Here is a 13,879-nt window from a genome sequence, read left to right on the forward strand (position 1 = left end):
GAGAAGAAGTGGTTTTTGGTTCTTTGATGTTAAAAAGAAGAAAATGAGAGAGCTGTTCCCTCCCCTACAGTAAATTGAATCCAGCAACGAGCAATATATTCTTTGGAGTAAGTTTAAAATGGGTTCACCGTCTGGCTTCAAAACATAATAACTTCGTAACCTTAGGAAAGTTACTTAAACTTTCTGAACCATGATTTTCATGTGTGAATAATGTGGATAATAAAGTTTATCTACCTTGCAAACTTTTACGAGGGTTTGAGATAACTCTAACTTTGCATACCTGTCACGTAGCAGATTCTCAATTAAATGCTAGCTATCATCAGCATCAGTATTATTCTGTTACATTTTAAAATATTATTTACTCTTTAGTTTTGTTAGCAAATCCTTCGGTAAAACAACTTTCTTTTTCATTTATTCCAAAATCTATAATATTGGAAAAGGATTGCAGCTGTGAAAAATGTCAGCAATTTTAATCATGTGAATAATATACGTGTTATATTCATGACATTCATTTCTTAGTTATATTCCAAATCATGACTCAGAGTTCATAAAAGTTAGTTAACATTATTATACCAATCAATAGTCAAAAAGAAAACTTCTCATCACTAGAAAATTGGTTAACAAAAAAGGGTTCATAGTCTATTCTTGTTTTCCTCAAACATAAACTTCACATATCTTACGGCTTGTAGGTCACATCTCCTCTAAATAGCCAGAATAAAAGTAGCTGGATACTGTGCAGGAGTTCCCAAACCTGGCTACGCACTTGAGTCACCTGTAAAGTTTTTCTTTAAAAATGCATACTTATAGCTCTAACCTCAGGTTTTTACATCAGAGTTTTTATGACTGAGCTCCAAAAATCTTTATTTTTAAAAAGTTCCACTACTTGATTCTCATGGCAGACAGACTTTAAAGTGATCCCTGATTCTCTCCTCTTCCTTGTATTCATGCCTTCTGTAATCCCCTCCTCTAGGGCATGGATACAAACTGTGACTTGCTTCTAACCATCAGCATGCCCCAAAGGTGCTGAGTTATAACCTTCATGATATCTTACAAAAGATTATAACTTTGCTTTAGCTACTGGTCTATATCCCTTGCTGCTTGGATGAAGAAAGCTGCCATGTTGTGAAATGTCCTATGGAAATGTCCACAAGGACTTTGGCCAACAAGCCAGTAATGTTGAGACGTTAAGTCCAACAACTCACAAGGAATTAAATCCTGCCTACAATCATGGGAGCTTGGAAGCAGACCAGTCCCCAGTTGAGCCTCCAGATAGGACCCACCCCTGGCTGACACCTTGATTGTAGCCTTATGGAGAATTCAGCTAATCCATGCCCAGACTTTTTTTTACATCTTTATTGGAGTATAATTACTTTACAATGGTGTGTTAGTTTCTGCTTTATAACAAAGTGAATCAGTTATACATATACATATGTTCCCACATCTCTTCCCTCTTGCGTCTCCTTCCCTCCTACCCTACCTATCCCACCCTCTAGGTGGTTACAAAGCACCTAGCTGATCTCCCTGTGCTATGCAGCTGCTTCCCACTAGCTATCTATTTTACATCTGGTAGTGTATATACGTCCATGCCTCTCTCTCGCTTTGTCACAGCTTACCCTTCCCCCTCCCCATATCCTCAAGTCCATTCTCTAGTAGGTCTGTGTCTTTATTCCTGTCTTACCCCTAGGTTCTTCATGACTTTTTTTTTCTTCTTAAATTCCATATATATGTGTTAGCATACGGTATTTGTCTTTCTCTTTCTGAGTTACTTCACTCTGTATGACAGACTCTAGGTCCATCCACCTCACTACAAATAACTCAATTTCGTTTCTTTTTATGTATGTCCAGACTCTGACCCACAAAAACTGGGAGATAATAAATGTGTGTTGCTTAAGCAGCTAAGTTGGTGGTAATATTGTTAGGCAGCAGTAGATTACCAATAAAATTCTGAAATATAGTCAGGGTTGGGAACCAGTGCTTTAAAGCTTGGTTAGAGCAGAAGTAAGCTTGGTGTATTTTTCCACTAATTTTTAATGACTACACATTAATTCTTACGGTGATGATAATGATTGATGATGATGATGGAGTTTTATAAATATCCTTAGGGTTTTCCTTGAAGATTGGCAGTGGCACAACTCTGGCAGATTTAGTTTCTGGACTCAATTTCTTGACCCAATGGAAAAGCTACAACTAAACTAGGCCCTAAAATTTCAGTAGACTTTTCTCCTCCTCTCCAATGAACATGAGGCTAGTCTTTTGGAATCTGGAATCTCCCAAAAGCCTATGGATAAGATAAAGCCAACCCAGATTTCCTATGAATTTGGCTAGGAATGAGACAAATCATTGGATAGCAGGTAGTCGCCAAAGAAAAATAATCTTATTATAATCAGAGAAAACTCAATCATGTGGAAGCTAAAAGCCATATTTGATTATTAATATTTAGTATCATGCTATCATTAACACAACTAAGTAACATTGATCTGATTTCATGTAACCACTTGTCATCTTAATTAAAGTTAATACTGATGATCGCTTGGCTGATTCAGAATTCTTAAAGTCCTAACATTTTCATTATTATTCCCATTTTGGAAATGAAGAGTCTGTGATTCAAAGGGGTTAAAATAGTTTCCATTAGACTAACGAATAGCTCAGAATCAAGATAAGGAGGCAGTTTCATCGATGCTTATCCAGTGCTCTTTCCCCACTAGATGGTCTCTGTCTTTGATTGTTTCACCACACAGTTAAGTCAGTTCCTTATTGCTTGGGATGTAATGAATTATAAAATATAGTCCACAATAAATGGATGGTATAATTTGCTTTAACATAAGTAGCCAGAATTTGTTTACTTTAGAGACTATATTCAGAAAGTTGTTATTTGAATATTACATGAAACTAAAAACTATATAAATATATATGTACGTGAAGAGCTTATTGTTTTGACCTCTGTGTTTACCATTATTTACTAATGACAAATACATTTTCTTAAGCAGCTAGAAAGCAATACAAGTCTTTGAGCTCTCTGACTCAACGTAGCTAAAAAAATGAGGTCTAAGAAAGTTTCCAAAGCCCTGAACGATGTTAGAGTCTGGCCCTTTTATGATCAAGTGATCTTTTCAGCTTAATGGGAAAAATAAATCACTGTTAAAAGATAATCTTGTCACATGGAAGCCAGAAAGGTGCAATATCAATGATTCAACTTTCCAAAAACTGCCCCGTGGAATCGGATAAAGCAAATAACACAGTTTGTTTTGTTGTTGCTGTGGTTGGCAGTGAGAGGGAAGTAAGCTTAAGGAAATACCTCGTTTTAAAAATAATAAGAGGGCAATATAAACTCACTTAATAGAAAAATGAACGGACTTGATGCAAGGTCTATTTTATGAGAACAGAACTAGAAGTTTTGAAATCTTTTTCTAGGTCTTTTTCTGTTTCATACAATTGCTTATTTCATGGTGAAACTGCCAATTGTTCACATTCTTTCTCGCTTTCCTCTTCATTTATTCAATTTTTAATGCTGCAAATAATATGAAAAGCACTGGGATAGCTACTGAAGTTAATGCTTTGCTTTCTTTGCTTTGTGGTACAAATCTATAAAAAAGTAGTTTAGATATAGTTGGCAACACAAAATTGTTTCTCTAATGGTTTATTTTCAATGGAGCTTATTCTTAGCATGTTCAAAATAAGCAAGTTCATCTCTTTAAGCCAATACTTAATTTGGATCATTATGTCAATAAGATCTGGATGAATAAAGGTATGCAAAGTACAAGACTGTAAATTAATGGGAAAAAATCCTCTTCCATTTTAAAATAACACACACACAATCGTATGAACACACACGTACACACACCCACACACCCAATTAAGATTCTTGGCCGTGTAGATTTATGGCATTTATATATTTTGTTCCTCCGGGTGTGAAAAAGTGAAGGAGGGTGTCCCTAAGAATGTTCCTTTAAATTATTTTTCTATATATGGAAAACATGTCTAAAATCCTGGTAAGAAGTAACTTCCTCCAGTTCAGAGGAATGCTTAGAGGGAATATTTGTTATTGTGTGCTAAGAAACACCAGTTTGGAAAATTCCCAGTCAGTGCTTCCTTTACTGCCTCAGAGTCCTCCCGTTGGCTTATGGGCTTGGGAAGCTTCACAGTTAATATCTTCCAAAAAGGATGCCAGTCTTCCTTGTCCCTTTTTTAAAGGGTGAAAGAGAACATTTAGATGTTCTCTTTGTAATACCAAAGAGAGTCTGAACTGAATTTGGAGTTTGAACAATAAGCTAGATGGGCAGCTCAAGTCAGAATTTTGATGTCAGAAGGAGGGGGAATTCAGACTGGTGGGACTTCTAAGACCCACTGTCAAAAAGTTCTCAAGACAGTTATGCAGCATCCTCAGGGCTAAAGTTTGTCCTCTGTAAAAGTACCCCACACAAGAAAACCATCACGTCACAGATCATCCCAAAGAATCGACGCAGTCTCACAGGCTGATGACAAGTTGACATCTAAGGTCACAGACTAGTTTTCTTTGGGGATGCCCTCATAGAATGGAAGAGCAGCATCAGCAAAATGTCACTGAAAGCTGTCACCAAATACAACAAACAAGGCAGAGCACCGCTCAGTAATGCATCAACAGCCCAGTAAATCTAGAGTCTTCAATGCCTTTCCTGAAGGTTGCAACAGAATATTGTGTTAAAGTAGTTTCTCGGTCCAAGCATAGATACATGAAGCCCTACAGAGAATGGCAGTGCCTGGCTTCTTCCTAACTATGGCATTTGGTGTTTTCCCAGGCATTTCTCTTTCTTGAAAAGTTTTAGCCAAACTCCTATGACAGTACTTGTCACTTACAGAAAACAGAAAGAAAGTCACTAACAACTGGGTACAGCATGAAAAGACTGAGCTCCACTTTTCTAAGGAGGTAATCAACAATCAGTGAATAGGAAATGTCAAATCAGGCAGTGGTTTTTAGCATAGGCTCTGAGACAGAGAGACCTGGGATCTAGTCCTACCTCTTTCACTTATTGCTTTATGACCTTAGGACATTATTTAACATTTCTGAGCCTCAGTTTCCTCAACTTTAAAATGGGAGCAGTAATAGAACACATTCTATGGGATAGCAGAAAGGATTAAATTAAATGATATAAGTAAAGCGCTTGGTACAGTGCCTGGCACATAATAAATTATGAAAATATGTTAGCTACTTTTACAATAATAATAATTATTATCATCTTCATTACTAGTTATAATTAGGAAATACTTTTCAAAAGTGATCACTTTGAATTTAATTTGCATGCCATCTGATCTGGAAGTATAATAAGGATATCCAATTCCTACTGATTTAGTGAGTCAAACAGAAAACCAAAACAAATTGAATCATTCAACTGGTGTATTTAGAATTGCTGATGATTATAGCATTCAAGAAAGTTAGTGAAATACATAAATTGCAATTAAACTGTTCTTGAAAATCCCCCAAATCGTTTTCATTTGTCTAGTCCAATGGTGGGTAGGGCTTGTTCATTTTAAAAACTGTACGTTTAGAACCTTCTGAAAAGAAAAACATTGTGGAACGTGAACATGGAGGAGATAAGAGGTGTTGATACAAAGAGGGTATGCCAAAACCAGGTATGTTCCATCTCTGAATACATTGCATTCACATATTCCTTTATGCTTTTCAAGGAATTATCACTGCACTGCCACTTCATCGCACACACTCACACACACACATACACACACAGAGGGGAGACCACAATGTACACACTCAGTCTCTTTGTATCCAGCACTGATTCTCTCCCATATCAGCTCTGCTGTCAGCAACCAGCATGCAGATGGAGGGGAAGGTATGGTGTTAGAACAAATGCTACAGGTCCACTCCTGAAAATTTCATTCACAGGATAATCTGATTAGCAAAATTTGAGAGAGGATGGTATACGCATATCTTTTATCATCTAATTCAAAACAACTCCACAACACAGCTTGGACAAAATACTAGTATCAAAGGTTCTAATATAGCATAATTTGTGTTGAGTGTGTTGCATTCTGACAGTGGTATAAACCAGGGAGACAGTTTACTGACAATTCTGTGCTACCAGATACCAACTCAGGCCTCTGTCCAGCTTTACATTGTCAACTCTCATGGAAACATGAGCAGTTACACAGCCCCAGAGGATGCTGAAGTTTGGATTGCAAAAGATGAGATGGACAGATTTCATATTCTCGCTGCAGATTTTTTTTTTTGCCTTTTCAGACTGCTGAGCATAATTGTTTTTAAAGGCAGGAAATGCAACTAGTGTTTGTTTCTAGCATGGCTTCTGTTTTGAGATTTCTTCTTTGTAGAAGAAATGTGTTGCCCACCTGCCTAGAATCCCAATCAGGATATGGTTTCAGTATGAAATATATTACAAGAATGAATTTAGCTGGTTATAAACAGGAATGGTTATAAAAAGCTGGGGTATTTTATCCAATTTTTATCCACAGTGGGGTACTTTGGTTCAGGCCAATGGCCAATATGAATACATAAGGTAATGTTCAGTTCTGTTTTTTGCCCAGGAGGGACAGTAATTCTGAAAGACAACGGTGCACATTAGTGAGCAAACAGATTCTAGGTTATAGAGATGTTCAGAAATAAGAATCGTGTGGCCACTGGCCAAAAGCACTGCAGTTAACACTTAAAAGTATGGTTCAACCCAAGCTGAACTGCTGGAGCGGTTAATGATTCTCTGTATTAATACTTCTACTATTTGCAACACACACACACACACACACACACACACACACACACACACACACTATACAACAGATATTAAGAGCTCCCTGTATGGAGGCTCCAGAGCTACTGGTGCTGACTGAGGGAAGATATAAGGCTAATTTAAATCCTACCTTTTTAGGTGTATAGAGATTTATGGAGGAGACACATATTTCAACCAATATCCTCTTTTTTTATTCCAAGACTTTCAAATTTTAATGTTTGTGAAATATAATCACTGAATACATTTGATAAAATTCTCTTTAAAAGATGGCATTAAATCTCTGGGTCTTATAATAGATGGAATTTTAGAAGTTAGATGTGCCGGTATGAATGCAAATTTAACTACCCAGCGTAATGGGCACACAGAGAAGGAATCTGACTGAGGGATGTTGCAGGCTCCCTGGAGAAAACTATTTATAATCTGGGCTTTTAAGAATAAGGAGAAGTCTAACCAGGCAGGAAGCTTTTGTATGTGGGATGGGAAGGAAAATATAGGAGAATATTGAAAGTAGATGGAAGAGACTATGCAAAGGCATTAAGAAATACAACAGTATGTAAATAAGGAAGTACAGTTAGGAATGTATCATGAAGGAAATTCAGAGGACCTGCAGTCAGCTAGAAGTAGCTGGGAAGCCAGATTATGTAGACTTTGTGTAAATTCTCCTGAAGGTAATGAGACATCATTGACTTTTTTTTTTTTTAATCATTGACTTTTTAAGTGAAAGGGAAACTTAGATGTACTGAACAACTACCATGAGTCTGTTATGTTACTAAGGGAATACTACACACTATCTCATTTCATTCTCAAAAATATTTCCAAGGCACTTCCATCCTGTTTTTACTGATAAGAAACAGAGCATAAGGGAGTTAAATAAGATGCCAAGGACACAAGGAGAGAGTGTCTGGGTTTTACTCCATGTGTCTAATTCTAAACCTGTGAGCTGTCTGTAACACCATCTCAAGATGTTTTAGTCTGTTTTTCTTTCAACATTTCCTAATTTTTATTTTAAAAATTCACTGTCTTTTTAGAGAAGTGTTAGGTTTACAGAAAAATAGAAAATACAGAGTTCCGACATACTCCCTCTTATGACTGACCACTCGCCCCAACTTTCCCCTATTAGTAACATCTTGCATTAGTGTAGTACATTTTTTACAATTGATGAGCCAATATTTATAAGTTTTTATTAACTAAAGTACATAGTTCACATTAAGGTTCACTCTTAGTGTTGTATATTATATAGATTTTGACAAATGTATAATGACATATATAATGGCATGTATCCACTATTACAGTATCAAACAGAATAGTTTCATGGCCCTAAAAATCCCCTGTGCTTATTCTTCCCCCTTTCCCCTCAAATCCTTTGCTATCACTGATCTTTCTACTATCTCCATAGTTTTGCCTTTTCAAAAATGTCATATAGTTGAGACAATAGAGTATATAGCATTTTCAGACTGGCTTCTTTCACATAGCAATATGCATTTAAGTTTCCTTGAAGCCATTTCATCACTTGACAGCTCATTTCATTTTATCATTGAATAATATTCCATTTTATGGATATTTTACGGTTTGTTTGTCCAGTCACCTATTGAAGGATATCTTGGTTGCTTTCAAATTTTACCAATTACGAATAAAGCTGCTGGAAATACTGTGTGCAGTTTTTTGTGTGGACATAAGTTTTGAACTCATTTGTGTAAATACCAAGGAGCACAACTGCTGGGTAATAAGGTAAGAATATGGTTATTTTCATAAGAAACTGCTAAGCTATTTTCCGAACTAGCTGTACTATTTTCCGTTTCTACCAGCATGAATGAGAGTTCCTGTTGCTCCACATCCTTGTCAGCATTTGGTGTTGTCAGTGTTTTAAATTTTAGCCATTTTAATAGGCTTGTAGTAGTACTTCATAGTTGTTTTAGTTTGTAATCCTTTGATGATATTTGCATTTCCTAATTCTTAATTCTTTTACTTACCTATTATATATTTTTCTAACATCTGTGATCTTGACTCTTACATTTTCCACCATTCATTTATTTATTCATTTATCAGCATATATTGTGTATTATATACCAGTAACATTTTTCAAAGCTAGTTTATTTTTTCCTTTTATTATTCTCTTTTTCATTTTTAGTTTGTCATATTTCACTTGTTACTTATTTCACACAACATAATAGTTAGTCTTTCTCTTTATTCTATTTACCTCCAAGTAAACTGGCTATCTTTTACTTCTCTGGTAATAATTGTTTAATTTCTTCAAATTTCTCTTTCTCCCTTCAAAGCCTTTATCAGTATATATTCATAATACATATGCAGAGAGTGTGAAATATTGTTGGAGATGAAACTACTTGTAAAAAGGTCTGAACTGAAGAAATCACTTACCTTGGTTGACAATAAATCTTAACTTCTGTATTGTTGCTAGATTGCCACTAACTCGATATATTCCATCAACATCTAGACCTGAAAACAAAAGGGCATGTTTTATATTCACTCATATAAAAACTGAGATGGCAAAAGAAAATAGTAATAATAATTATGGGAATGTAGTAAATCACCACCAACTCTCTCTTCCTCACAGAGAAAACAAATTTCTATGTCCTACACCAAGCAATCTTCAATATTTTAATACAAGCAAAATAATCATTAAGTTCAGTAACAGTTAATCATCAACAAACTTGAGTGCAGTTGAACCATAAAACAGCAGTAGGTAGCATGGGATTTCACAGTATAGTTAAGATTCATTCCCCCGAAAAAGACAGGAATCAAACTTGGGGTGGAGTAGGGAGAAGAACCTTCATGTATATATGTATTATTGCCCCTTGTTGGAAAGATAAATAACCCAAAGTGCTTGTGAAGTCTTCTTTCCTTAAAATCTCCCTCCCTCCCTCCCTCCCTACCTTCCTTCCTTCCTTCCCTCCCTCCCCTTTACTCCCTTCTCACTTCTCTTCTGTCTCCCTTTCTTTCCTCTTTCCTATTCTTATTCTATTCTGGTTTATTCTATTCCTAGGGATTCCAATCCATTCCCATTGTTTCATTCTCTTTTCCTGCAATTACTATAGCATAACATATATTGGTCTGATTATTTGAAACTACAGAATGAAAATTCTACTACAGATGTATAACTACTTTGAAAATCTCTAGTGTATTGTAGGTAATGGGGTGCTCCATTATGGAGGGAAAAATAAAAAGAAATCTTTGACAAGATGGTGACATTAGTTCCAGATTATTTTAAAACTAGTTATCTATAATTCAAAATAACTTATCCTGGCAGTTGGTTTGGATAATCAACCACTTGTTTTCCACACATTTATTTATATCATCAGGTTATTTCCATGTCCCAGTTATCAAAAAGATGAAGAAACAGGAAAATGAAAAGAGAAACATTTATTCAAACACTATTATTGTTGATAAGAAATGTTGATAACATAATTTTAATGTCAGGATTGCATATTCCTTGACGTGTCTAGACCCTCAAGGAGGCCTGGATGAGATTACCAGTTAATGTAGAGGTCAGTATCTCAGCAGTTTCTCTAGGGAGGTGGTATAGTATCATCATTAAACATTGTAATTCACAATAGATAGTACTAGATAAATTGACAGAAATTATTGTCATAATCTAACAGAATAAAATTTTTGTAAAGCTCTTTACTGACATGAAATGAGCTCCTTTATTGCTTTACCATCTCTGTTTTTAAGTATCAATACTTTATAGTAGGAACATTTCTGCTGCTGTGCAAAATATATCATCAGTAGGTTAGGACAGAATGACATAATGTGTAATACTGATATTAATGGCATAAATCAAAGCCATTATTCATTCAGTTTTAAGACATTATTTTTTAGAGCAATTTTAAGTTTATATCAAGATTGAAGGGAAGGTACAGAGGTTTCCCACATACCCCTTGCCCCTGCACATGCATAGCCTCTCCCATTATCAACATCCCCCATCAGAGTGATACATTTGTTAAAACTGATGAAAACAACATTGATACAGCTAGAGTCCATAGTTTACATTAGGGTTCAGTCTTGGTGTTGTACATTCTATTGGTTTGGACAAATGTATAATGACTTGTATCCATTATTACAGCATATACAGAGCATTTTCACTGTGGTTAGGACTCCACGCTCTCACTGTCCAGGTCCCTGGTTTGATCCCTAATTGGGGAACTAAGATCAAAAGCCGTGCGGCATGGCCAAAAAAAAAAAAAAAAAAAAAGCCCTCTGTGTCCCACGTACTCATCCTCACTATACTCTTCCATGTAATAACTTACATATAATGTCAATAAAATGGAATAGCTATTAACAAATGTATTAATTTGTGAGTTTTGTAGTTCTAGAATAGTCTAATAATAAATTAGTGAGCCTCTGTTCCTTCCTGAGAACTATGAATCTGTGAATTTGTGAGGAATTGAGATGAGGCTGGACACCTATTAGTGTGTGGTGAAAATGTCTAAGACACATACATTTATAAAAATCAAATGCATTCTTTTTTTTTGTTTTCTGATGCACAAAATAGCTCCATTAATCAAAGGGCACTCCAGTTCATTTTTAAGTACAATGTGCTCTCGACAACTTAAATGTGACAATCATCTTAATTAAAACTTTCCTAACGTTTGATTTTTAGTTTCAGTATTAGATCATGCTGGTCTTCAGTTTATGCACATGTGCTCAGAAACGTAATAATTTATCAACTATTTTCTTTTTTTGCTTTGTCATTTAGCTAGTGTTTGGTACTTAGCTTTAACCTGTATAATTTAAAAAATGTGACAGATTTTTAAAATTTTAAAACTTATGCATTAAAGTGTGTCCCTTTCAAAGTTCTCCCTCTTGTGGGTATCTGTACTTTTTCTAAACATGTAGTCCTTAGGGAAAACATTTTGAAATTCTTCTCTAAAATGACCTCCAGTGACTCCATATTGTCTATAGAAAAATGTTTATTGATGCAAGTTGGGGCCTTTGGTGATAGTTTTTGGTTTGGAAATAGTCAAAGGTCATTCAGAACCACAAATGGTGAATAAGGTCATCTTCCTTGCCATCACAAAGTCAAACAAAGTTTCACCAAATGAAAGCGTTCATGATGTTCCACGAGTTATCAGTTGCTCTGAAGGAACTTGAGAAAAATAATATTTTGGAAAACAGAAACATTGATGCAGTATGCAGGTCTACATTTTTCTCAAACAAGAAATCTTAATATATGTTTTTTTGGTTTGTTTGTTTTTTTTTTTTTTTTGCGGTACGCGGGTCTCTCACTACTGTGGCCTCTCCCGCCGCGGAGCACAGGCTCCGGACGCGCAGGCTCAGCGGCCATGGCTCACGGGCCCAGCCGCTCTGTGGCACGTGGGACCCTCCCGGACCGTGGCACGAACCCGTGTCCCCTGCATCGGCAGGCAGACTCTCAACCACTGCGCCACCAGGGAAGCCCTTAATATATGTTTTTTGCAAAGAATTGGTCAAATTAGCCCTATTTAAAGTAATGATTAAAAATGAAATGTCAACAACTATTACAATAAAAAATGAGAAAATTTACCATATATTTTTTAAATTAATTTTTGTTTTGCTAATTAGTTGGACCTTTATCAAAGGTCAACAGTAAATAAAATTATTTGAATCCCAACAAATTTTTTTTACAAATAAGGACCTTACTTAAGCCTCATTTTAATAAGCATATCTCTTTATAGATATAAATCAAGTGCATTTTTATTTTGAAGCTAGAACTGTTCCTTTTCTAATATTATTTTACATGTTATTGAAATGCATGTGTTGTCTAGAGTTGTAAACTGAATTTCAATTAATGAAATTCCCTACTATCTGAAAACTTTTTCTCTTATAGAAATTTAAAGTTACAACATAGGAAGTATCCCTTTGATCTTTCATAAATTTCAGTACAAGGTTTTTTTTTTTTTTAAGTTCAGTAATCAAAAACATTTGAAAGAGCAGTATGGGTTGGTTATATTACGTATGAGCAATTGGAAAGCACTATACTGTTCAAACAAAGCAGCCTCATCCTAAATTAATAACCTAATTTTCTTCTGGAATAAAAGAAGGGAGGGTTGGGAATGGAGACAGGGAGGGTAACTCAGACCAGTGTGACCACTGTGGTTGCAGAACTAAGTCACAGTAGAGAAACTGCTTTGTGGCTTACGTTAGAAACCAGAAAGAAGGAGTAAAGCAAAACACATTAGATGCAATTTGAATCTAACTTGACAGAACTTCCAAGCCCTTTAGATATAGAGATATCAACACCATATATCTTACGAAGGATAACAATCTCTGACATTACTGGCTCCTGCTTTGAATGGCTCATGCTCCCCGGCTATCATACTTTTTAAATTACATAAATAGAGTGAAAATGACAAAGTATATATTAAAAAGGAGGGTATTACATTTTGCAAAATAATCTGGAACACATCAGTGAATTTTAGCAGTTATAAATTACATAGGTACAGTCTTATAGTTGATTAGCTCTCCCCCGAATGGCTCACAGAATGGCAAACCCTAAGTCCTGGGAATCGAACCCAAATTAGAATGATTCACGTGCCATCCTCTTTTTGCTCCAAGAACTTTGAAAGTCATGCCAAGACAAACCAATGTAAATTGGTGGATTTGGACATCCTTTTCATGACCACATTATCCTTGCTGGATTGGAAACTACTTATTTTGGAAATATAATTAGACCTCTTATGATTTTTAAATGAGCAATGTCTTCAAGGTATCCATGTTGTGCTTTGGTGAAGTTTGGAGAAAAATCACTGAAGAGGTACTTCTTTTAAGAAAATACCATGACTGAAAATGCTGACAGGAATTTTGCCTGTTATGCTAAAAATACTTTGGGGACACAATGAAACTAAAACATTTTACATTTATTTTTATCAGACCAGCATTAATGTAATGTTAATGAAAAATTCTCTAAAGAAATTCACATTCACCGAAATGTCTTTTATTTGTTCCTCATCAGCTGACCTTCTTAAGTTTCAAAATAGTGTTTACTGTTGACAGAAATCACTGGGTACTGCTGTAGGGGATTTTCAAAAGTCTTCCCCCCCCCCTTTTTTTTTTTTTTTCCCTGAAGAAGCTTAGACTAGGATAGACACACAATTAGGAGTTATTAGACCAAATGGTGGTCTAAACCCAGTGGAAAGAATGCAGCTGTCATG

The 13,879-nt window shown here is 35.6% G+C and overlaps 1 protein-coding gene across 3 annotated transcripts in view; it reads right to left on the minus strand.

Moving 5' to 3' along the window:
* ARHGAP15 (Rho GTPase activating protein 15) overlaps positions 1-13,879 on the minus strand; it is a 621,340-nt gene that overhangs the window by 184,887 nt on the left and 422,574 nt on the right. For all 3 annotated transcript variants that reach the window (XM_019925524.3, XM_019925523.2, XM_073807741.1), the window contains exon 11: positions 9,108-9,185. In XM_019925524.3, coding sequence (XP_019781083.2) covers positions 9,108-9,185 — 78 coding nt within the window. The remainder of the gene's footprint in view (positions 1-9,107; positions 9,186-13,879) is intronic.

Source organism: Tursiops truncatus, chromosome 7 (genome assembly GCF_011762595.2).
Source record: "Tursiops truncatus isolate mTurTru1 chromosome 7, mTurTru1.mat.Y, whole genome shotgun sequence".
NCBI classification, from domain to species: Eukaryota; Metazoa; Chordata; class Mammalia; order Artiodactyla; family Delphinidae; genus Tursiops; species Tursiops truncatus.